This window comes from Ostrinia nubilalis, chromosome 2, assembly GCF_963855985.1.
Source record: "Ostrinia nubilalis chromosome 2, ilOstNubi1.1, whole genome shotgun sequence".
In the NCBI taxonomy this organism is placed as follows: Eukaryota; Metazoa; Arthropoda; class Insecta; order Lepidoptera; family Crambidae; genus Ostrinia; species Ostrinia nubilalis.
This window is the reverse complement of record NC_087089.1, coordinates 8,870,512-8,897,753: the sequence shown is the minus strand read 5'-3', so window position 1 is coordinate 8,897,753 and position 27,242 is coordinate 8,870,512. Positions and strand designations below refer to the sequence as shown.

Here is a 27,242-nt window from a genome sequence, read left to right as displayed (position 1 = left end):
GATCTTGGGTTTCTCCTTTTTATATATCAACCTGTAACTTGTCTATGCTGAGATTGAAAGTCATAGATAAGAATATATTATGACACTATGTCAAAGTCAACAATGAATGAAATCTGAAGTCACCAAAACATCAAATATCACAGAAAAAGAAATCCAAACCAACCAAAATGATTTTGATCGAATAACAAACAAGCTTTGTCACTTCAAAGTTGCAAAATCTTAAAACAGTCAGCCAGTAGAATGTAGGAATTGTAGGTATTTGAAATTTCCAAGTAAACAGATCAGACCCAAAAATGGGTTGTTGTGACGGCCCCGAGCCCTGCTGCAATGCGTCAATCTTCAGCAACCCACACGTGCTTTATATCAGCGCGATGTTGATGATGATTATTCTCTATCTCTCTTGGACTCTGTACAGATGCCAGCAGTGCAATCGATAAGCAACTGTGAGTACTTGCTTAACATCAAGCAAAGCATCTTGGAAAATATGGGTGAATGCTGCCAAAACTGCACCGATGACACCTGGATGGTATACTACTATGAGCATAAAGCCAAAGGATTCGTATTGGGACTGATCTTAATAGCATGTTTTCTCGCCTACCGTGTTTTTCGATGCCGCCATCCTCGGCGGAGACTAATTTGCTGGGGACCAATCGTCATTTAAACTACATTTTTTAAGGATAAATCCTCGACATTTCGGTAAGGCAGTTAAATTATAAAATTAAGTTTGTTTATTTTATATTATATTTTTATTATTGTATATAAGGTGTATTTACAATGCTCTACTATTCAAATCCTTATAGCTAAATGACTCTGAAATACAATAAAAATAAAAGGACACATCTGTGATTTCTGGCATTATATTATACAACTATACGCATAATTAAAGCTTATACCTAATTAATCATAAATGCGATTTGTGCTATAATGTACCTACTTACAAATAATTTAGAAACTACTTATGACTCAGTGATTCGAAACTATATAAAACATAATCATAAACAAGAAAAATACTTTAATATCTAATACATTTTAGTGATAGGCCGTTTCATACGCAATATTTCGAGCACTATTCATAGTGCATGAACTGAGCAAAACAACCCACAAGTTATATTTCCTAACTCTTAGATTCAATGTTGCTAAAATTATGAACCTATTTAGCTATGGACTGTTCATCTGGCGTTTTCTTTCAGATTGCTTTGGAAATAGGCGTCCTTTGCTACTTGGAAAAGTAGGGCCGCGTTCTTCTCTCCAGTCTCCTTGACCATGGAGCTGAAGTGGCTGTTAGGGTCACTGAGGAGGATGTAGGGATGCTCGAACTCGAGGACGCGGCCGAAGCTCATGACCAGAACGCGGTCCGACTCCATGATGGTGTTGAGACGATGAGCAATGGTGAGCACCGTGCACGAGGCGAAATGCTCCTTGATAGTTTGCTGGATATAGTTGTCCGTCCTGGAAGAAAATATTGATATGAATTAGCACACCATAAAATAAATAATACCGTAGCAAATAATGTAGAATCGATGCTTGATAGTTTTCTGTTTTTTTTTTTCAGAATAGAAACATTAATTTGATTGCTTTATGTAATTTATTTCTCGATGCTATCAATCAATTTACCATTACAATTTACATAGGCTTTATTAGCCTTCAAAACGATAACTATGACGTCACTTGTTTGTCAACTCGATTAAGTAATTATTGTTTTGAAAGCAACTGAAAATATCATTTTGTAGATCATTGGAATCTTTCTTCAGGAACAAAATTGTTTTTAGAAAATTGTGCCTTAGTTTTATTGTTTAATGGTGACACCATTACTCAATTAATAAGTTTAATAATGTTTCAGGTGTAACAACGTGACGTAATACTCACTGTGGGTCAACATTAGCGGTGGCTTCGTCCATAATCAATATTTTGTTGGACCTGAGCACAGCCCGAGCCAAGCACATGAGCTGTCGCTGCCCAACGGAGAAGTTCGATCCACCTTCCGTCACTTTGAAGTCCAATGATGGCACAGCAGATTTCATGTCCACCTAAAAGTAAAACGTTAAAAATTGTTAAATCAAAATAAAACAAACATTTACATACGAGCGTTTATTAAGAACTTACCTGCTCAAGTGCCTGCCAAAGCTGAGCGTCACTATAGAGGTTGAACGGATCTAAGTTGTATCTAATCGTTGCTGAGAACAAAACTGGCTCTTGTGGGATAATTGAGATTTTAGAACGCAGCTCCTGTAAAATGTTGTAATGTAATGTTATAATTCTCATTATAAACGATCATCATTGTTTCATTTTCCTTATTTCATTCATTTACGATCTTTTACCTGCTTGGCGACTAGAGAAGTGTCCACACCGTCGATAGTTACTTTTCCATCGAGGTACGCAAATCTGAACAGAGCTGAAATTAAAGACGATTTCCCAGCGCCTGTTCTACCAACGATGCCCACCTGGAAACAAAACAAAAATCTTTTATACCCCGTTGATACAAAACAAAAATCTTATGTCAGTGTTTGTAACAAGACTCCTCCGCAACGGCGTGACCGATCGTTATGAAATTTTGTGTGTATATTCAGAGGTTTTATTATACCCCGAGGTTGAAAACAATGCTTGCTGGGGTCAGCTAGTAGTTTAAAAAAAACGTTTCGCTTCTTTCTTACCTTCCACCCACTTTCGACGGTTATGTTCAAATCCTTGAGGACAGGTTCCTCGGTAGGCGAGTACCGCATATTGACGTTGTCAAAAACGATCCTTCCCTCCGAGGGCCACGTTGGAATCGACTCGATCTCTGCAAAACAGGGTAAATTAGTTTCCCGTTTAATAGCTTCGGCACGTGCTTTATCTATATCGAACTGCCTGTAGGCTGAGCAAAGATGAAGAGCATCATTTTTTAAAAGGGATGGCAGAGCGACTGCTAAATGGTATTCCAACTTGTTTGGCGACTAACACACTTCAAAACTATGGAAATTTTAATATAAAAATATTTTAATAGTGTTATGTGATATTGTTACCGGTAAGTTAAGGGAGTAGTCACACATTTTTTTTAATATTAAATGATTTCTCTCTCTCTCTCTCTCTCTCTCTCTCTCTCTCTCTCTCTCTCTACATAATGTAAGGAAAAAAATCCCAACGAAATTGTCACTCTTTCTTTTTGTTAAGACAGTTTTTATATATTTTATTACCACTTCTCCGAGTATTACAGCAAAATTAATAATAAAAACCACATATCAGAGGGAAAAAGGTGCACTAGATTTAGTGGAAAGTGCCATTGGACCCCCAACAAAATGATTCATATTTTAACCAAACCCGTGGACTGCGCGCTAGCCACGTCCTTCAAAGAGGTTGCTCTCCCGCAACAAAATGGTTAATATTGTACCTAAACCCCTAGGAACTACTCACGTCCTTCAAACAGGTTGCTCTCGGTCTCGATTCGCGTGTAATCAAGCACTCGCTCGACACTAGTGAGCTGAGCTATGAACTCCACCAACATCCTGGCACCGTGCTGCAGCATGGCCGTTAACGCGTTGGTCTGTGTCACCGCTATGCCCACGCTGCCCACGGCGATTAGGTCTCCTGCAAGGTTACGTCATATTCAACCATTGTGACATTATTTTAAACCTTATGCCATGACTAAATGTCTATGAAACTACTAATCTTTCATATTCTTCTTCAAGGTACCTACGTCAAATAGCATAGAGCCATAGTTTGTACAGACGATGGCCCGTTATGGTAAATTATACTTGTGTATTTTCATTATCTATTCGTAAAGATGCGAGATACGAGGGCCGGCTGATAATTCCGCGGCCTAAGGTACTTAATGAAATAAAATAAATGGTTTCTATTTTTTATTTTGTAATATAATCTCCCTCAAAAGAAATACATTTCTTAAATCTCGCATACAATGCCTTTTACCCACCCAAAAAATTTTTTTTCAAAATGACGACCAACCGCAGCTTTAATTTCGTTGTCAACTGCATATCTCCGGCCCCGTAAGTCCTTTTTCAAATCGAAAAACAGGAAAATATCGCTAGGTAATAGGTCTTGGCTATATGGTGGGTGACCAATCTCTGAGAACCCGGTGTCTTTCAGGGCTTGGCCTCGCAACTCGTGCGGCGTGAACGGGCGCGTTGTCTTGCCGAAAGATCAATCCGCGTGTCAGTTTCCCACGTCATTTCTGTACAATAGCCTCGCGAACATAAAGAAATATTCTTCAGCTATCTGCCACGATTTAATTCTTTGGTCAGCCGGAACGATTTTTTCGACTTTTGAACGTTTCCTTCACTCAGTATCGTGACAGGGCGGGGGTCGTTTTCACAGGTCTCTCGTCCGTGTTGAAATAGTCGGGCCCATTTTTTAACCATGGTATATGAAGGTCCAGAATCCTGAAGAACCAATGACATCTCTTCAAAAATGTCTTTCGGTCTATTTTCCTTCTTTACGAGGAATTATGTCCGCGGCGCGCGGTATCGAAATTCCGCAAATCTCCAGATTTGGCGGACATGGTGATGTCATTTGTTCGATAGAAATTGAACTATCAGTGCAAACTTAATTAGTGATTGCTTTTTATAATACTACTGAGTGTCGCAACTAGTGACATGAGTAACATGCTAATTACTCATCGCTAAGTACCTTAGGCCGCGGAATTATCAGCCGCCCCTCGTAGGTAGGTATTTGTATAGGATTTTGGCGAGAAAGTAAAAACAAACTTACCAAAATCAATATAGATAAATATGAAAATGACTGTAGTGAGGTAGATAAGACAAACGGTGTCGAGGTAAAGGCCGAAAGAACTGCCTCCGCAAAGATATCCGTTCCACGAGGCTGTATGCAAATCCTGTAACAAACATTAATCGTTAATAGTTTCTTATGTTATCTACATATGCTCGTAACTCGTATCCACAAGCTGGCGGACCAATTCTAATAATTGTCATCGTCATGTTAACAAACAATTAAAAGCATTGGTATATTAATGTACCTGGTGATTATCAAAGTCATCGATAAGCCTTTTCTCAGCACCAGCCGATCTGATAGTAGCTATTCCATTGAGTGAAGAAGTCACCATTCCGAATACAGGACTTTTTGCTGTAAAAAATAAAACATTAATAAAAAATATGGATCTAATTGGGTTTATATTCATATACTTACTTAATATGAAATATAACTTACTTATTCCCTCCAATCTCTTAATACTTTGAGCAGTCTTCATGTAAATTCTAACCATGAACATAAAGCAAATGAGCAGAACAAACGACGGTATCAGCGTCCAGTACAGAGCAATGGCGTTCAGTATCAGGATGACTAACAGGGTACTGTAGATTTGGACCACGTCCAGTAACGTTCGAGGTAGAATTTCATCCAGCGCTCCCATGTCTTTTGTAAATCTGTTGAGAATCCGACCTGAAAATAAGGATAAAGTTTTCATAGAAAAATCTTCTAACATCAATCAGGCAATTTGGAAAAAGTGCTATTCGATTATTAAAGCAGCCCACCAAGTACCTACCTAAATGCCGAATTAAGGTACAGAACCGAACTAAACAAGATTTCAAAATCATCTCTGAAATTGTAAACATAGCTGTTATATTCAATTTAAATTACCTGATGAGCTGGTATCGAAGAATCTCATGATTCCCTTTATCATTGTAGAGAACATAAAGTCGTGGAGATTCTTAGAGGCGTTGACAATGAGAGCGACGAACGGGAAAATTCTCAGATGCGTCATCAGAACAAGGGTGATGACCAGGCAGCCGTGGATGATCAGGTACTGGCCGGTGGTGAACAGACCCACTTGCACGTCAAGTCCAGACTCTGTTGGGACAATTTATTCCATCGTGTTCAAAAATTATCTTATCATGAAACGTAAGGTTGTTAAAAATTAAGATCAAATAATCAAGTAGAGGTGAGAAAGATTTTGATACCTGGTACTCCACCTTCCAATGATTCCTCATATCGAGCCATGTTGTTGGACCTGAAAATAAATCTATTATCATTTTTCGTTTATTAGTTTCAGTTAAGTTTCCTATCTTGTAGTATTAGGTATTGGCAAGATATTCTTCACCCAGCTACACATTAGAATGAAGAAAGGAAAACTTCATTTGGTTCATAAAAAATGGTTGAAAGTGCAGAAGAGACATGGATCTAGACGCAGTCTTAGATCTTTAATTTTTTCAGTACAGAACTCACCGAAAACAGCATTCTACACTGACTTTTATGTTAAGTATTCATAAGCAAAAGTTTATTGTCGTCTTTTGCTTACCAGAAACTGATCCAATAGTCGGTAGCTCCAGCTGCAACTGCCGCCAGAAGGATCATGGTCACCGTGAAAGCAATGAAACAAATGTTGCCTCCGGAGCTGAAGTACGCTGACACTACGGACCACTTCAAATTGCCAGACTGCCTTTCTTCGGCCTCCTGAGTTTGAGCCTTAAACTCTTCAATATCATCGTTTTCGTTTGTCGACGCAGTCGATATCATCCTCTTGAAATCGCGCTTCTCTTTGTCTTCAATGCTCTGTATTGAAATTCGGAAGAAATTAATAAGTACATACAAAAAAGGAAATAAGAGGCGAACGTCATAATTTTTACCACCTGTAAATTATTTATTTATTTATTAGGTACACCAACAAAGTCACATACATATAGTTTATACATTTTAACATGATGCGTATATGACCTCAATTACAGGTATACACAGCATTTCTTTTTGCAATGTTAGGGTACTTAATAAAGGTTAATATATAAGATAGCAATTTGACTCGTATCAAGGAATACTAGCTAATAAAAATGTTGACTTATTGACGTCACTAATTAAGTGTTAACCAAATTCATACAACGAGAAAAAAACAGTACCATTCCTATAGAATACTTTACAAAACACTGATAATGTGTTTTATAGCTTCACTTACCCAAAAATTGCCTAAGTAATTAAACAGTGCTCGTTTATTGAGCATTTAATTTATATTGTTATTTTAACGACGAGTGCATTAAACACATGCTATCACACTAAAAGTCACGTATTTTCATCAATAGACATCATCGAATCGTTTTACACTAAAATACCTTACTTATTCGGTCCGTAGCCATGTTTGGCTCGAGGCCAAGCTTGGCAGTTGTTCAGAGCACTTAACAGATTATCAGGTCATTTCTATTTCATTCCGAGGTTTTTAGTGTTTGATCATTGTAATTAAGTAATTATCTGAGAGCTGAGTACTTTGCCCTCTTCAGGGAAAAGAATTAAATTAATTATTTACAGTTATAAACTCACGTAAAGTTGCTACTTCGTACAAAATGAAATCAATAACATTTTAGTTTAATAACCGTAATAGGACCTCGACTGCGGTTGCTGGAAGTTATTACATTAGGTTTATTGAACGCAAGACGGTGCCAATAATGCCGACGCAGTAAGTTTTGGCTCCAGCAAGGGTTAAAACATCCAGATTAGTTTCAATAAATGCTCAGCGCCTGAAAGCCGACCTCGTTTCAAACCTATTGAGGTCGAGTTGAGAGCGCGGATCCGCGTCTCTAGAGTTAGATCTTTCATCCTGCTTTTTGCAAAATGTTTAAGTTAATTTCGACTTGCATATTACTGTCACAAAAATTATAATAAGTTAATTGCAAGGCCAGCAGATAACAGTCTATGAGCATGTTAATTCTTTTTAACGATGCACGTTTTGCACATTATACAAAATACTTCTAAGTAAAATCTATTCAGAATAAACATACTAGTATTTATGGTAGCATACTCGTTCGTTGGTTATATTATCGCAATAGGGATGTTTCCTGGGTCAAAAAGCAAGAGTTTTAATTAGTCCGTCAGTTAACTTATCAAAAAATACTCTACACGTATTTTTCACTTTTTCAAACTAATGAAAATTTAAAGAGATAAAGCGCGCCAAAGTTCATAAGAAGAGGCACGTGACGTCAATGAGTGCATAAAAGTGCCGCACTTTGTGACGTCGCGCGGAACTTCAACGCACCATAACTATGTAATTATTTGTTAGATTGACAAATAAAAATATAAGTGTCCAATATTTTTTGATATTAAACCTGACGGACTAAAAAATTTTTTAGGAAACTAGCCTATTGACTATTTAATTTTAGTTGTTGACACATATCAAAATCAATTCTTAGAAAACAGCAGTAACTATCCACTTGAAAAAAAGGCAAGCTGTTAGCGTTATAGTTATGCATTTTTTAAATCGTTCGTCTTAGGAGTAGGACATCACAGCACATAATGACGGTTAATCTGTACTTACGACACCTGATCCAACACTGTCCGCGTCCTTATCTTTCCCTTCTTGTAAAGAGGCGAGCAGCGTCGCGAACTCCTTGCCACTCTCAACCAGCTCGTCGAAAGTGCCCATGTTTTCCACTTGGCCCTGTGTTGAACAAATATTTTAGAATCCCAAAGGCCATTTCCGTACGTTGTTGGTCTGAAAGAGTATTATAGCGTGGACGGAAGGATGATATCAGCTTATTTCCATAATACTTTGCGGCATAAGTTCCTTAAAATTCCATTTAAAAATGTATTCCAAATAGGACACAACATTGTAACTTCGCATTTACTTATCTTTGACATTTTCATTTACTTGCTCTAAAAAGTACCTACCTATGAGATGTCTCTACCTAAACATAATTTAAAAGATAGTGAACTTGTTTACGCCTCGGCACCTAAAATACCTACGGTTAATAACACAAAACTATATAAACGATTAAGGATAAAATTATCAAAAACGCCAATGGTATTGTTTCGCTATTTACCTCATTCAACACCACGATATAGTCGGCAGCCTTGAGGAAGTGTATCTGGTGGGTGACGAGGATGCGCGTGCGTCCGCGGAGGTAGCCATTGATGCAGCCCTCGAACAGCAGGCGACCGACGTTCGCGTCCACCGCCGACAGCGGGTCGTCCAATAGGTAGATGTCAGACTGCAGGATAAAATAAATTTAACTCTCCCAATGACAAATAACTTTAAAAATCCAGGATATGTGGTCATTTATTTAACGTACTGACTATTGTGTCTGAAATTCATATTTCGGCTGTAACCTGTTTTGTACGTTTTAGGAAAATGTGAATTGTGACGTCACGCCATATAAGTACCTAGTGAAAATAATTCAGCAATAATGCGAAAATAAATTGACGCAATTTATTAGATTTATCTTACAAAAATACTTGATACCGATCAATTTATTTGCTTAGCTTACATTAATCTTATCAGATCTTGCTGAGTATTTATTAATCAAAATATGTGTAACAATGCCTGTGTAAGGGTTTAATCTAACCCTGACTCTATGAGATAATAATTTATTTATTTTGCATAGGTATACATACAAGTAAATCATAGAAGTAGGTAGGAAAGCATTAAAACATTTAAACTTTATAATAAAATATCCTCCTGAATTTTCAGTTCGTTCCATTTATCACTTTCTTATCTTTGATATGATAATGAAATGGAAAGACTTTTTCCTAAATTTTTAAAAACTTAAATCACAACAGAAATTAAAGACATTTATACAAAAGCACCATGAATTTTAGTTATTGACATTGGTCAATTTAGAACGATAAATATTCCTATAATTTCCAATAAAAAATCAACTGCCTTGGGTCTTAAACCCGCGGCCTTTTATTACTTATACTCGTATGAGGCTATAATATGTTCCTGTCTTCGTGCCGTGTAAAAACCAATGTGTAAAAACTAGATAAGATATACATAAAATTTATTATACTTACGGCGAAACCAAATGAAAATTTTGTAATTTTACATTCTTAGAATAAATTGCAAAAATTGATTTCTGACATTCGGACGAAGGAAAACAACGTGGACTTCGACTATGTTATTGAGTTATGAACCGACTGTTTGTGCAACAAATAACAAATAAGAAACCAATTACCTACCTCTCTATAGACGGAGCGGGCCAAATTGATTCTGGCGCGCTGCCCCCCCGAGAGGGACACCCCCCTCTCCCCTACCAGGGTCTGGTCGCCGTAGGGAAACTGTTTGAAATCCTTCTCTAGGCAGCACGCCCGGCACACCTGAACCAAAAACAATACCGTATAATAATGTTTTCCTATCGTCGTCCTTGGGTCAGTTTTCTCATTGCAACTTCTGCATTATTCAGGTGCCTCGAACTATTTTTATCTTGCGGACGTGCTCTGTGGAAATTCTCCGTATTTTGTTTTCTTATCAAAATTGTTAATGAAGAATCGTGATTATTTGGACTTCCTTAATACCTGTTCATACTATAGATACGGCAAGGTTTTTCATTTAGTACCTTACTCGTATTAAACTGAAATACGTTGCCAAAATCACTTTTTTTGGCACGATTGTATAGGGAAATACTGCTACGTAATGCTTTAATTGCAATTACATGTTTATTGATAAGCATGATATAATCGCGATAATTTGGTGGCATTAGGTATATTATAGTCAATAAAAAAGACGAAGACAACATTTTATCAAAACAGCAACAACGCACAGCACGACAGCCCTTTGCTAATCACGTGTTTGTTAAGAAACTGAACGTACTCTTTTGTACTTCTCAGGGTCGAAAGCCAGTCCAAAGAGGATGTTCTCTCGCACAGTGCTAGGGAACAGCCACGCCTCCTGCGACGCATACGACACGGTCCCATTCACCGACACCGTGCCCGAGTATGGAGGCAGCTCCTTCAGCAGCATTTGAAGTATTGATGACTGAAATAATAATCATTCATGTAATGCATGTAGGGCAATGTTATGTAATGTAATTAGGACGATGAATTATACCCAGGGTCATGGACGTTAACGTGTGCGTGTATGATATCGTATTTTAATGTGTGTATCTTTTCAAGTAGCTTGTTTATCCGATATCTAGTAATCATAGTTGGTACAGGCTACGGAAGAATTTGAATACAGCATCTTTTCAGCACCAGCTGATATGTGGTGGTAGGGCAAGAATATTTCAGGTGCTTTTGCCCGCGGCTTCACCCGCATGAAATTTATTTTGTCACAGATCGTCATAAATTATAGCTTATATTATGTTATTCTGGGTTATAAACAATAATACTGTGAAGTTTCATCAAAATCCTTTCAGTAGTTTTTGCGTGAAAGAGTAACAAACATGTTAACATCCAGACATCCATACAAACTTTTACTTTTATAATTAGTAGGATAAGTTCTCTAAAAGTTTCAGTAACGTTATGCATTGCCAATAAATGCTTAATCAACAAACCTTTCCAGAACCAACGGCTCCTATAACGGCGCAGAGCTTGCCCCTGCGCAGCCTTAACGACACGTTGCTAAGCGCCGACATAGTGGGGTCGTTCGTCCAGCTGGCTGACACGTTGCGAAGTTCTACAGCGATGTCACCAGGAAGCGACACGCTTTTGCGGGGCTTCACATTCACAGGAGGCGTTTCTGAAAAAAAAAATGCCTTTGTAAAACCTTGGTATCATTTCCATTACTCTGTTTGGCAAATTACCACAGGCAATACGAGACAGAAACAATAAATTTAGGTATGCTGCTGAACCATTTATATAATTTAGCAATGTTTCAGAGAAAATAAAATTGTTGGAAAAAAACTGTAATACCTACATAATTATATTATCACGTACAACATCCTATTAGATAGAGCGGTCTAATCCTAATACAAGTTGGTAAAACTTAAAAGGATTAGATCCAAAACTTTGATATGTGACTTGTTTGTATGAATAAAATATTTTGTATTTTTTTGTATCTTTATTATTTTCAAGTTTCAAAGGTATATTCAGATAAATGTAAAAGGGATTTAATTTCAATCTTACCAGTGATCTTAGCTTCAGACTTTCTATGATACGAAAGGGGCCTGACATGGTCGTCGCCCTTTTCTAGTGCCCCTTCAGCGGACAATTTGTTGAACAAATTTTGCATTGGCGCAGCAGATTGTGGATTTTTTGCCAAATCCGGCCGGTCCTCTGAAAAATTTCATTCTGTGTAAATTACTTTTTTTAATAAAATATTTACCATTTAAATGATTGCAAATAAGACTTCAGCAGAATTTATTATTTTTTCAAAAATGCTCGATTCTCGTAGTATGGGATGTTGGAGTCTGTAAGCAATCTAGGAAAGGAATTATAATAGCTTCTCTTTTGAGACGTTCCTTCCAACAGTTTGTCATTATCATTTTTTATAGATCTAACATAATAATTTAATCTCTATAGTTATATTACATTCAAACATCACTTAATAGCGGTTTTAATCTCGTTTATCTTCATAGATAACATGATATTTTCAGTAAATTCAGATCAGATTTTAACGTTATATAAATTCATTGGGGATAATAGGGATGATGACTGGGTAATGAAATCGAAATTCTATTCAGTCCGTCACACAGAGAATTAGAAAATTTCCTTTAAATTGCAATAGTTAAAGTTGTACAAAAATGAATAGTTTTCGTTTCCTTGAATTTTCAAAAGTGAATTTTCTTCTGGGCCACCCTGTATTAGACTTTTAGACTCATATTTTTTTATTTTTTTTCCATAATCGAATAATTACAGTACCTATTAGGTACCTATATTGAGTTGAAATGTCGCGTGACGTCACTTTTGAGTAAAAATTCTACTCTAGCGTGACGTATCGCGCCATTTCAACTCGATGTAGCATCTGCATCTGTCTGACGGACAAATAATTGAAATTTTGTCATCTAGCCTATTAGGTTACTTGATAATAACATGTAATGGCTATTTAATTATTTGTGTCATAAATATGATGATTTCATATTTTGATGATAGGTGCTTTAATGCAATCAACAAGGTTATGACGATTTGAATATTAAATAAATACTTGTTAAGTTTGTGATTTTTTTAGAAAAAAACAACATTATTTGATTCAATTATACATTAACTGTACCTGCTTGTAGAAAATCTTGGATTCTTCCTATGGTGACGAAAAGTTCAGCTGTGAATGCGAGCACCAAGGGTAGGATTAGAGTGATATTGATTTGGGCTGCACTCATGAACTGCTGTAGAGGGTATATCTGAGGGCATAAATGTTTAAATTAATAATGTTTAAAAAGAGATTTTATTTAACTTTAATTAATTAACAAAATACATAATATCTTCGAAAGAATTTCAATAAAAAAATATACAAAAAGTGGTTGAAACAAATCGATAAAAGAATCAAAGTGTGATGGCGTCAAAAACCAACACTGTTACGAATTTACTATACCTATACTTAGTAACGCACATGGCAAGGTTAGGGACCAATAAATAAATTGTATTATGTAGTACTAACAATGCAACAGATGTTATTAAACATATTTTGGCTATTTCTCATCGCCACGGTTCTCATCGTCACCTTCGTGGCGAATTTTATTTCTAACTTATTTCAACTTTTTGTAAACAAAAATTGTAGCGCTTGATGTGAAGATTATATTCTCAGTAAATCAGTCAAATAGTGAGTCTCGTTTGGAAGCTTTAACGTTTTGAATTTTTTGATGCCACGAAAGTGATTCTGTACTTCACAGCAATAATTTTTTCAAACTTTACTACTGTAAATGACTCTTAAGTCTTTATAAAACATATATTTTGTCTTATTTTCATAGATAAATAGCAATAACAATATAAATTACCTACTTAAATACAAGATAAAATTTTACCGATTACGTCACCTACTAAGTTACAAGATTCTACGCAATTGGTTTTAAGGGTGACACTGGTGGCATTCTGAAATGCTAAAGAAGCAAAAAACGGATTATCAGTACCTCAATAAAAAAGAACTCTAACTGATTATCAGTCCCTCAACAAAAATATATTTTTTATTTAGGCAAGAGGGCCTCGTATTTTTGTTGTTCAACTTTTAACTCAAACTTCAGATTAAATTTATCTTACAAACAGATACACACACAGTCACATATACAGACATACATACAGTCACACAGACAGACAGACAACAAAAATACGAGGCCCTTATTTATTTATTGATGTACTGATCTCTACTTACCACGTATAATTTATTAGTTATTAAAATATTGTAAAAACATAAACACCAATCACTATATTTTAAAATAAACCAAAGCAAGAAATCACTTTCGTGGCCTTAAATCACCTTCGTGTATAAAACACCACGAAAGTGATGCCACGAAGGTGACGAAAATTTTAGTTTTTTATGAATTATCCTTAAATTTGAATTTAACGGTTCAAGTTGAATACTACACAAATAAGTCTAACATGTTAAGTGTTCAATGGCAAAGTTTCAATTAAATTGTTTAAATTTTAGAGGTAGAAAATATTGTTCAAGCAAGCGACGGTATGTCTATGGATAATCACAAAAAGTTACGTATTTTTTCGCGGAGCGACGATCGACCTATCTCACCTTCCCAATGGTCGAAGCGCGACTGACGTTAACCGAATAGAACGCTGTGATTGGTTGTTGGTGTTCGGTTTAACGGCAATCTTGTATTATTACTCAAAATTTTAGGTACCTAAAATCGTGTGACCAACGTATTTCGCTTTCTCAATTCAAAATAATTATAAGAAGATATTTTTTTGACTATAGTGTGGGAAGTATATTTAATTACGATGATTTTAGTATATGCTACACACAAATTGAATGAAAATTGTGAATGCAGTAACCAAATGTTTCATTGCAACCGAAGGTGTGACACGATGAGAACGCGAAAAATGACCCCGTTTTTTATCGTTTCATGTGATATTTTCGTATTATTTTTGCTTCTATTACGATAAAATTTATTTTGTATGTAGCTAAATAGATATTTTATCATCTGATTTCAAAGTTATTATTCTAACTTATACCGTTTATGAACTTTTATTGTGTGACCATCAAATTTGAGTGTAAATGAGAAGTACCCTTTTACTCACAACATTAGCTGACATTGTGTTGCCGAACAAGATGAAGACGAGGATTGTGATGAAGAGGGCCGATCGCTCCGTGAACAGCATGAAGCCAAGGAAGACGATCCTCAAGTACGAAGCCACTCTGATCTCCTTCAGTTCATTGGCACGTTTCTCGCTCACCACTTTTTGGAATGGTATCTCCCAAGCGTACATTTTGATCACCTAAAACAAGTGCCATTTCAATGGTCATTTAGTAAAACCGCAATGTAATCGCAACAGTATTTGTTCCGAAAACGGGAAAAGTAAAAGACCTACTTATGACACATCCACAAGGATAAAATATTATCCTTGTGGATGTGTCCTATGTTAAGTAAGTAGGTACTTTTACATAAATTAATAAATTTAATGCAATTACCTGTATACCACTGATAACTTCACTCATAACTTTAATCCGCTCATCTGTTTTTTCAGCAGTCCGGAATCTGACTTTACCGGTTTTTTGACCAACATAACCTGTAGAATTAGATTTAATTTAATCATAAATCAATATACCAATCGAAAAATAACTAAGTCAAGTAATATTAGATTCAGATCTATGATTGGTCTTAGCTTAGGATTGAAATTCAATTAATCATAGTTTAAATCTAAGCTCGATTGAAACGTTAAAGTAAAGTAAAGATTTGAGGTTCGTTTCATAATACGGTCCTTAGTTTTTACTTATTGCTTTTGTTTTTGCCAGTTTCTTCTTTAAAATCTAGGCTCAAGTATGCGGAATCCTCACAGTACACACCTTGTATGGGCAACGCTATAATAACGAGCGATGCCAGGCCAACCAGAGCTGCATACCCGGCCTGAAGGTACCCCAGGTAGCACACCACGGCCAGCTGTATCGGGATGATCCAGATGTAGTGCAGGAACAGTAGAGCCAAGTCGAACCGCTGCATGTCGTTCGAAAGAATGTTCACAACTTTACCAGCTGTCGTATCGCCCAGAGAACTGTTGTCCATTCGCATTATCTAAACAAATGAATAATGGAAGTCAAAAACGTGTTTAGAAATTGTGTGAAACCTAATAAATATGACCGGCCTTCATTCATACATTCGTAACAATAACATTAACCGGTGCTTTTTGTATGGACTTTGATAGATTTTTGAAAGTTAAAGTAAGGTGGTGCTCAGCCTCAGTCCACATGACGCGTTTTACATAGGCAAAACGCGCGACTACATGTGGACTAAATGTAAATACGAACTTCTAGAACGTGTATCTTTCAATCGTGCGATTCGAAACGAGCGAGTAAAAACGCGTCATCGACATGCTCTTAGATTTAATTTTACATAAAGTAACAAGAATTATGTAAATTATTAAATCTTATTCACGAAATGATTCTTGACTGTGTTATATTTTTAAGATACGTGTGTTAATATTATTCAGTGCCGTTCAAAACCGTTCATTTACCTATAAAATTCACAAAAAATTGGAACAACACGATTTATGCTGTTTTATCTATTAGAAGCGAGCTTTTCCAGATAACCTGAGGCGAGGGTTGTTTGAAAGGAAAAGTTTATTCTTCTTAATAATTATTATTAATTTGACTTAACAAATGGCTGATGTGATCTACCTTTCTAAACATAAGAGAGCTAGCAGAGATTCGGAGTTTCATTCCGAATTGCTGTGCAGCCAGGTTCCCGTGGTGGTTGAGGAAAGCCGACGCCCAGTTGGCCAGGATCATGCCCCCGGCGTACATCGCGGCTGTCTCCTTCGACATGGTGGAACCCACCGACCAGTACTGCAGCAGTTGGGCGAACAGCAGCGGTGTGAAGGTCCTATATTAAATAATAGATTGGTATTTATCAAAAATTCTACATGAATGAACAAACATCAGTGTGCTTACCATGAGTTTACGTTAGGTGAGCTCGCTAGCGAATACGTCAAAAAATTCTATGAAGATTTTATTTCTTGAAAGTAGCCGCTAGGGGCGCTGCACAATATGTCATACATTTAAATGTCATTTTTAAACGCAGTCGCTAGCGAGCACACCTAACGTAAACTCATGGTAAGCACACAGTATCTCACATTTCGATATAGGTAGTCCAGTTATTTGGTTCGAAATATTGTGGAACGTTTTCGGGAGTTTTGAAAATTGGTATTTATCTGGTATAAAAAGACCACATCGAAATCTATATAAATACCAATTTTCTGAACTCCGGTAAACTTTCCAGGTTAAAACTACTGGACTGGACGAGTAAAACGCGTCATCTGGACAGCTAATACAATAGGTGCTTATCTCTCACAGAATGACAATAATATTCCCCTTTCTTCCTACCTTACTTATATTTCAATCGATTCAGTGGTTAAAGCATGAAAAGGTTACAGAGTTACTTTTTATATTAGTATGGATTACTAGCTATAATATCGTTGAATAATAATTGTAACGGAAAAGATATTGGAAGCGTATGATGAAATTGTTTATTCCGTGAAAAGATAATCTTAGTCATACATTGAAATTATGGGAAACACATTTGAATGACGGTAACTGTGTTTTACATTTAGTTACCTTCTATTATGATAAATAGAAATAAATACATTAGTCTGTAGCTTACCTTATACCAACACTTAAAAACTGCATTATCCCAGCAGATATGAAACTTAGCCCAAAAGCTTTGGCGAAAGTTTTTAGCAACGATGGCTTTTTTCCAGCGGCTTTGGCTGCAGCTTCTTCATTGAGCCAATATCTGAAGACAAATGCTCATTTAGTAATACAATCAAGTGCTATAACATTAAATAATAGAACCTCAAACTAATTTGAACAAAAAATGCACAAAGAGACAATAGGGGTTGAACGGTAAATTTTAGAAAAATATAATGTCTTGTAATTATATGACGAAAATAGCATCTGTTTTATACAGTTAGTTATTTTTACATAATTGGAATCATGAAGGTACTGGTAATCAGACCAGCCAGAGGGAGCATAAACGATTAAGGCTTACAAAATCAAGGTAAACACAATTTACTCGTAATAGAAGAAACTGTACTGTAGAAGAGCCTAGCTCGAATTTTCCAAGTAATGAATCTGCATTACCTTAATAAAGTGAAAAAAAAGTGACGATAGTTGACATAAAAGTTTTCCGGGATAGTTTTCTTTTCTGTAATAGTTTTTATCATACTCGTAGTAGAAAATGGGACACCTAGTCAAAAATATTATGCACGTGTGAATTCACTGCGCATCCTAAAATTTACTCACGCCTCTGTGCACTTCGATTTCAGTTTGTCAAAGGCTATGAATCCCTGGAGGTATTTGTATCTAAAGCTATATTCAGGATTATAATGGCAAAGGAAACTGGAACAAGTAGAAAGTGCCTTTAGAAAATAAAGTAGTTTTAAGGTAAATTGGGTGAAAAGTGTGTAGACTGCATTTTATGCAAGACAAGGATATACTTAAATCCCTTGTCTGCTTATAATCTCAACGTATTAAATAGGTATGTGGGAAAAATCACTCATAAAGACTTGAACAAATAAGTACCTACTCATTGAAACTATCATGCTGATACTCATTCGTAGGTACTTACCTACTATAATAACTTTATCTGTCTTTACATGATACTCTTAAATCTGTTTTACTGAGTCGCAGGTGTAAATTCTAGATAAACAAAGTTATAAATCTATATGGACATAGTAGACCTAAAATTTTCTTGCAAGTAATTGAGATATTTTAGATTAAATATCTTATAAAAAAAAACTCAATAAATTAATCACATTGTTTAAAAAGGAAATTAAAATGTTTTTAAATCTATAGTAAAAGATTAGTACGTGCGATCGTTTTCTAGAATATTCTATACAGATACTTAAACGGATTCAGTATATTAGTCACGTAATATTAAATTACAGTCAATACACTTTTTCCGTGATAGCTATTGGCGTCAGAAATTCGCCAAAACTCTTGGTTACCTACTGAAATTTTGGCTAATTATTAAATAGGTCAAATATCAGGCTTTTGCGCTTTATTATTTAGCTATCAGTTAGTGTTCGTAGCTCCCATGGGTAGCTTGGGTTGATATGATTTATTATCTCACTGTATTACGCTTTGGAACTCCAATGGAAAACTTTATGGACCAGTGAAAAGTTTGAAAATTACCCTGGCGCTCATTTAGACGTGTGGTTCTTACTAGGCAGTAATACAAATTGTAAAATTCCAGTAAAAAAAAACTGATAGGTGTCTGCTGGTTCAGGCCTACTTTAAACAGTGTTTTATTGATGCTCAAATATAATTGAAGTAACCTAGCTATTGTCTACCTAATAGGTACGAGTACCTCTCAATAAAATTTATTCTTTGAACATAGAAAATGGAAGTACGAGTAATTGCATTTTATAACTGAAATAATTTAGCCTATTTTATAAATCATTTGAACGAAATTAAATTGTTGGTTTAAAATTCATGATGTTGCCAGCAATAGTCTTTATTTAATTAAATAACGTTAATTTAGCTATCAAAATACCGACATCGTAATCAAATAATATAATATGCATATTCAATTTAAAATGAATTTACGTCATATGAGTTAAACCGATGAATCAGGTGGTATTTTAATTGACCAACTAAACCGCAACAATTTAATTACCTACCAAAAATTATCCGCTAGTTATTTACACTTTGACCAACCTAAATAGACATTTCATTTTGTTCATTTATGTTACGCAATGATAATTGCAGATATCATCACTAATAATCTCGTAAATGTGTAGCGCGTAAATATCAAATAATCTCAATAAAATACCTATATTACGTTTTATTGCCGATCCAATATACAGGATGTCCCAGAATTAGCACGTTACACTGATACTGGATGTAGCTGGGCCTAAGACACATCGAACAAACCTAATATTTCCATTGAGAAGTTTCATAACTTTTGAATTATTATGACTGATTAGTTATTTATAATAATGGACTTATAAACTTTCGATACGTCTTAAGCTCATCTACCTCTGGTGTCCAGTAATTTTGGGACACCCTGTATAGTACAACAACGGTACTCTTTTCAAGATTTAAGTAAATACTTATTTACTGTTTACTGAAGGTTATCGAACGTTTAAAACTAGATTTCCACTGCAGACCGTATGTTGTGCAATTAGTATTGACTGTAATTATTACTTTGTTTGTTTTATTGAATATTCCGTTTATTTAGTTAGGAGAGTCCTTTTAGTGTGTTGTAAACAACACAAATGTTATTTTAATTTAAACGAACTCTTATTTTTATTTTTATTTTTATTATTTCTTTTCAGTAATCTAATTTGAAATATTTGATGCTTTTAAACTACGCACTAAATAATTACATAGCCTAATCCAACTCCCATCATTAATCCAGAAGATATTATAGTTTACCTTGTAACCGAATTGTTTAAGTTTATGTATGTCTATGTACAAAAAATGTTTATGTGTAAGATGTAAGTACCTAAAATTATTATTTTAAAAATTACCTGAGTGACTAATTATTGTTTAAAGTTTATTGCTAAATGAAACATAGCATGGCGCAACACTATTTAAAAAAATACATACCTCTTTGTACCACTATACACTGGAACCATACACTAGTTTTCGTATGCACTATCTCAATAATCCTGAAAAATTGAAAACACTGACCTTTCTAACACATCCCCAAGACGTTTCGAGTCGTATTGTCGTTTCGCTGGCACTAAATCGTACTCTTCTAAGTCCCTTTTCGTCCCATTGTAGTATATGGGAATCATCCAACAAAACAAAAATCGCGAAAAAAAATTCGGCACAGTCTTTTGCAAGGGAGATTCATATTTAAGAAATTCCTTTTTTTCTTGTTTTGGCGCGCTGCCGTTCATGTTCTTTGCGTCCATGATGAAAGGTTACTTAAATTAAATTGTTTTTTTAAAACAATTAACGATGATAAAATTAATACGCGGAGTGACTGGTTTACAAACCGTCACTTTCAGGGCGCCCCGGCACACGACTGAGCGCTTCACTATAAAATTGACTAATATTTATCATGCTAATATGTAGTAAACACGACGTGGTAGACATTAAAAATTTAATCCCTATTACGACACCCACGCTCCGCCCTCGATAGTAGTAATCTAATGGGTGATAAAGTCCATGATCAGCAGATATTGATAACAATTACAGCCTACTAATTTTGTTAACATATTTGAAAAACAATCGGTCAAACCAATTTTCATGTGAAAACAAATAAATCATCAGACTTGGCGATCTTCGTAAAGCCAATAAAAAGATCGCAATATTCATTTCTTTCAATCCTGCTGCTTATTTAGCTGGCCAATGACTTCGTACCACCCAGTCAATTAATTGCGGAAAATGGCGGAGTAAATACATAATTTATTTAACAACTACATTAGCGAAGTATCATACGGATCTCTTCTTGAAAATATTCTTGCAATGTTCATCAGGGAAATATTTTAACATTCTAATAATTAAAAAAAATCATATAGATCCAGTAGTTTTGGAGCCTATTCAATACAAACAAACAATAAAATCTTTCTCTTTCATCATCATCATTTCAGCCACCGAACGTCCACTGCTGAACATAGGTCTCCTTCAATGACTTCCACGTAACACGGTTGGTAGCCAGTAGGTAGGTAATAATCTTTTCTCTTTATAATATTTTATTATTAGTATAGAAAGGTTAAATTATGTATCGCTTTTTTGAAAATCATCATGAGTTAGAATGAACAAGATTTCATTGCGGGCCATAATGAAATCTTCAGGTCTTAAAACCTATCTTTTCATCATTGTTCAGCAGAAAGTGACATTATTATATTAGATAATCAATCTGGATAGGTTTTTAATGGTTTTTTATTCAAAACAACACTAGGTTTTTATCACCTGTCATCCGTTTTGCACTGGAGGGAAGTCGATTCTTAATTTCGAACTCCTCCTATATTCGAATGACAGCTGAACCAGCTGTACTTCCTCCTGGGACAAACTTGACTTTTACTGGTTGGGTTTTTATTGGCGGTAAAAAGTTTACACAGAAGTTGCAGCGGTGGGAATAGTTCCGAAAAAAAAACAATAGGTTAAATTAAGTCCAGTTTTCAATATTCAGTATAAGTCAGTTGCCTTATACTGAATATTGAAAACTGGAAGCCGGCTCAAGGGCTAAGGGCGGGGACTTTTGCTATGTTCACCTCCTAACTAGTCTAAATAAAGTCCCGAGGACAGAAATTGTGTTCCTCGGATTTCTATCTACACCGTCGTTAAAGCATTCATTGACTGGACTATCGTTCGTTTCTGCCAAATGACATCTATGAAAAAAAGTATGACATTTAAAAAAAAATCAATCAAAAATCTCCATAGCGAAAAATGTAACTTTCAATGAAAAGTCTAGAATTGTTATTTAGGTAGGTAACACCCATTAAAATTCTAGAGCCAATCAATTTTGCCTAATAATGAATCCCGACTGTTAAAAAATCAATTTAATATTCTAGAATTCTAGACTACTGAAACATCTGAATGAAGAACTGAATTTAGCATGAACTAACATGTTTACTAACTTTTGATCTTAAACTCAATTGATGTAGAAATTACAAATGTAATATTAACAGTTTAAGGCCTGTAAAGTATTTTTACAAAACGCCCATAAAAACTGACGAGGATTTTATCACTGCTCTTTTTAACCTTTTGGGGTACGGAAATACTCGGCAATATAAAACGAGCTTCCTCAATTTCAGTGCATTCTCGCATTTTTATACGATAACAGGATACAAAAATACCTAAAACAATTTAAGAGGTATTTGTTATAACAAATAAAATAAAAATAAGATAGCACAGCTTAAACTAAGGCTTAAACCCATCATATACATACACAAATTTTCATTGGGAGAAATACATATTTACTCGTATAAGAGGTTTTCTTTATGTATTAATGATATAACATGGCGTTGGCGCTATTATTATGAAAGGGCAATGATCTTATGAAGAGCTCTTGAATGATGGAGATTGAATATAAGTTCCTCTCTATTTGTTTGGTACTCAAAGGTTGTTGATTATACGATAAGATTTCAATGGGTACCAAGATGCAAAAGCAGATGCCGTGAAAACTATAAAATGTATAGAAAAACTTGACTGTCTCACATGTAGCAAATTGAATAAGCTTTTTTTGGTTCATAGTAGTCATGTCTCTAGGACGCATAGTTTCCGAGGATAAGGCGAAAAACCGAAAAGTGGTACCTTTAAACCCCCCTCACCCCGCCGGCTCAAGGGCTAAGGGCGGGGACTTTTGCTATGTTCACCTCCTAACTAGTCTAAATAAAGTCCCGAAGTCAGAAATTGTGTTCCACGGATTTCCATCTATAATGCTTTATTGACTGGACTACGAACGAACGAATGCACTTTTTTCATAGACTAATGTTATTTAGGTATTCGATACGAAACCCCTGTGTAGGACTCTACATAACGAATTCTACACTGTCTACAGGCGCTGAAGTATAGCTGTTTTTAATTAAAATAAACTAATAAACTGCATCGCCATTCCGGGGGGAGCGTGGGCGTCAAACCCAAGGGCCTCGGATTCCATTCGGATATGAAACATTAAAAACAATGTCTACCCTCGTGTTTGCGTCCGTACGCTTAACATTTCGATTTTGATATGCAAATCCAATGTGTAACCGTGCCAAAAGCGTAAACAGTTTTTAAGAACATGTATTCGTTTTATAATACTACCTACTTTAATTTGCCTCGCGTAGATTTCGGTTCTTTAGAGCTAGGTTTTAAACGACTTCTATCATGTGGCTAGTAACAACATAAGGATATAACCCTGGTTAATTCAAACTTAATGAGTCCCCATAGATGAGAGATCGAGTCGATTCTTTTTTGACGGCCCTTCGTTGCACAGAATCACACTAAAATTATTTTCAGAAAATCTGATTGAGTAACCTGTAATGATCTATCCAAACTGGGAACAAACACATTCACAAAATGATTTCACACTAAGTGTCCCGCCTAGAAATCAAACCCAGAACCGGTGAGTGAAGAGTCTTATGCCCGTTTTCACCATCAATCCCTAATTTTTAAGTGATCCCTATGTAAACAAAATTCCTGTTATGTGTTACCGTAGAAGGTCACTTAAAAATTAGGTATTGATGGTGAAAACGGGCATTACTTTCTTTATCACTGAAGGCGTTCAAAATACTCATTTGGCAAAAGATAAACATGTCCTTTTTAAAAGTCTTTATAGCCTTGAAAATAAGGTATTTTATTACCTAGTGAAAAAGATGTTTTGTAACTAAACTTCTGTGGATTATTTTAACGAACGTTTAACATATTTAGGATATTACACACATCTAATATCAGTGTAGATAAAACATGCTCATACAATCATATAAATATGGTGCCAATGCCAAGTAATAGGCGTATATCACAATACAATATACATACATAGACTACAAACAGTTAATTTATTACTTATCCTTTTTACTATTAGTCCACTTTTAACATATAAAAGTGATATAAATGAAGGTCAGAGCCTTCTGTCACATGTGCGCAGCATTTATCTCACTGGTAAAGTTATATTCTAAGCTGATAATCCTGTATGTATAATTAAGTATCAAACTAATTTATGTACTATCTCTGACGTACACGTGAAAATTAACAATTCAGTATGTTTATGTGTGTATTGAATATAAGACTATTCAAAAGCAATGAAGATTTCTTAATTAATACTATCCCAGGTAGAGGAATCAAACTAACTACATCTCTATTTAAGATTTCATTGGATCAGTTGATTTCCAGTTTATAAATGAAAATTGCGCTGGACGCAGGCCGCTACCAACCGAGTAACATGGAAAGCATTGGGGGAGGCCTATGTTCAGCAGTGGACGTCCTATGGCTGAGATGATGATGATGATGATGAATGAAAATTAGGTACAACTACGGTAATATTATGATTAGGGCTCTATACTAGTGCTAAATGAGACTTGCATAGATAGGTAGGTATATTATTTTTCTATTTTGTAAATAGTGCAAGTACAATTAAATAAATGTAACAAGAATAGTTTAGTTGCTTTAGAGACTTTTCTGGATCCACATCGCGTTTGGCACGAAGATAATTATCATTTTCGATATCTAACTAGGTACTTGTCGACTCAATTCAGTTTATTTATAAACCGATGTAGAGTGTTTCACCGCAACGACTCTTTTTACACGAAAAATTACTAAGGTTGTAATGTAAGAATAATAAATATTTAAAATGTTGATGTATTTTGTCCTACACCTTACAGAGAGTACGGGAGCGGTTGGCAAAAAATGTAACAGTGATGTCATTGGCCTTTTCCAGCTGAATACCAGGACAAAAAAAACTACGGATGACGGCATATCAGATTAGTCTTTATTATCAATGTGATAATTGAGATATCAGAATCACTTATCAGGTAGTTTATAATAATAATAATAATAATAATAAATTTATTTATTTCGACCACATACAGATCATAGTGTTAGTAAATAAGTACTTAAAAATTTATATGGTTAGTAAGAGATACAGTTGGTTTGAGTTAAAATTTAAAATAAGCATCAGCGGTCTGCCAGCACATGAATCATTTATAACCATTGGATTAGATTTTACAAGAAATAATCATTTTTAAGAGGTCACGCATGGTCTTCTATTGATTAAATATTTCTAACTTTATGCAATATCATCGCAATCGCGATCCTGCAGATGTTATAAACACGCATAATATTACATATGGACATTTTTACACTCATGGTATACAAAATTTCAAGCTGGAATGTTTTAAGGCTCTTGGTTAAAACCTGTGTAATTAAAATAAATAAATAATATACCGTTAGTAGTACCAGCTAATAACTTATTATGATCACAATTTTGGTCAGATTATTTTAATACAGTTCCAAACTGCAAAGGCTTAACCAAACAATACTACTCGTATGTATGTATGTATGTTACTAAAAGCATACATATACCTAATTACCGACATTAATAAAGCAGGAGATTGATTGTGTCGAATATATCGGTCTACGTATAACAGTAATAATTAATTATTTCTGTAACAATCTAATTAGTTTTAAGTATATAGGCAAGTTTTAGTACCTACTAGGCCCTAAATGGGCCTAGTACTAAAATATTGTAGATACCTAATTACCTTAGTTACGTGACTCTGATATGCAGTGTCACAATAAGAATCGTAATTTCCCCACGATGTTTGTCTTAAATTAAAGTAAATAAAATATTACAATGTAATCACCGAAATGCTTATAAGCAAAATCATAATCTAAATGTTACCACGTCATTTAACACCAGGAAAATTTAAGTAACCATGAGTTGTCTGTCAGCTCTTCATTAAATGTTTCATTTCTTTCCTAAACTCTAGAAAATAAAACACAATACTGGTGATGAAGTTTTGTATGGAAAATACAATATATCACAAACGAAAATGCATGTACCTAATAAGTTTTTGGGATATTAACTATAACTAGATTCTGCTTCGCCTGCATGAATTGCGGTCTATCACAAAGTTTTATAACGCGTCTTAAACTCTGAACTATTTATTACAAATGTACTAGAACCAGAACTCTAGTGGTATCAAATTAATTACTTTTCCTGCCACTAAATTCTACTTATGTTGCTAGGGGTCATTAAGGGGTATTATGCCATAAATAACTGAAGCGGAACCTAGTGTATCTGATATTAATAACTATTTAAAAGCTGAAAAGTACTTAAGGTCTAAGCGTGCGGAGCAATAGACCAAAACAAAAAAGTAAATCACGAGAACCTTCATAAGGACCTAAATCTTTGCTTTTTAAGTTAGTAAGAACGTCAGTACGTTTATTTATTTATTTATTGAGGTATACCAACAACATTACGCCAGTACGTTGGCCACTTCTGTCGAAATCTCAAGTGTCTTCATTCTTCATGACCTACAAACAAAAAACTTGCAAGAAAATTGCAAGTTTTAAAATATTGAATGAGATTTTCTAAAATCATGAATGAACGGACTTTGTAATAACATTTTATGGTTAGACAAAATATTATTTATTATTCTACTTTTCTTTGATCTTAAACTAATAAAATAGAATCCGCAGTGTCATTATACAATAATCAAGGTGTTACATATGGACTACGTTGTAACAAAAAATGTACTTAAAGTATAGGCATTGACCCACTAAACCTCAGTATGCAAAGACGAAAGAAATCAAGTATATAGTCCAAGGTCCTATGTCAATAATAAATGATGGTGCGTATAGCGGAGGGCGATGGTGTTCCGGCGGTGGTGGGTGCGCGTATGCGGAGGGCGCCGCCCGCCCGACCCGCCGCAGTGTGACGCGGCCTCCGGAGCGCCCGCCCGCCCGCCGTCGCTGCACCAAACCGCACAACGAACACAATGCTCACCATTCAATACATTTACCATATTGCAACATGCCTATAACACACACCCAAGTGGCAAACCCCGTG

General features: G+C 35.3%; 1 protein-coding gene across 1 annotated transcript; it reads right to left on the bottom strand.

The window, feature by feature from the left end:
* Nucleotides 1–723: 723 nt before the first annotated feature.
* Nucleotides 724–20,792, bottom strand: LOC135082226 (ATP-binding cassette subfamily C member 4-like). The gene is made up of 25 exons (XM_063976997.1): nt 20,432–20,792; nt 17,397–17,528; nt 16,415–16,619; nt 15,587–15,812; nt 15,212–15,309; nt 14,821–15,018; nt 12,851–12,977; nt 11,767–11,916; nt 11,196–11,380; nt 10,514–10,678; nt 9,883–10,020; nt 8,748–8,915; nt 8,243–8,365; nt 6,245–6,498; nt 5,907–5,956; nt 5,587–5,796; nt 5,158–5,388; nt 4,967–5,073; nt 4,702–4,825; nt 3,391–3,564; nt 2,652–2,779; nt 2,319–2,441; nt 2,104–2,226; nt 1,867–2,027; nt 724–1,449 (listed from the first exon to the last, which is right to left on the bottom strand). Exons 1-25 carry the CDS (start codon nt 20,656–20,658, stop codon nt 1,170–1,172), a joined length of 4,107 nt encoding a protein of 1,368 aa, XP_063833067.1. The 5' UTR covers nt 20,659–20,792; the 3' UTR covers nt 724–1,169.
* Nucleotides 20,793–27,242: the final 6,450 nt, after the last annotated feature.

Coding starts and splice junctions, on each gene's coding strand:
- LOC135082226 (XM_063976997.1), bottom strand. CDS start 20,658: ATGGACGCAAAGAACATGAACGGCAGCGCGCCAAAACAAGAAAAAAAG. Junction 15,019..15,211: donor AAGTTATCAGTGGTATACAG/GTAATTGCATTA, acceptor CACTTGTTTTAG/GTGATCAAAATGTACGCTTG. Junction 2,028..2,103: donor TTTGGCAGGCACTTGAGCAG/GTAAGTTCTTAA, acceptor TTTTACTTTTAG/GTGGACATGAAATCTGCTGT.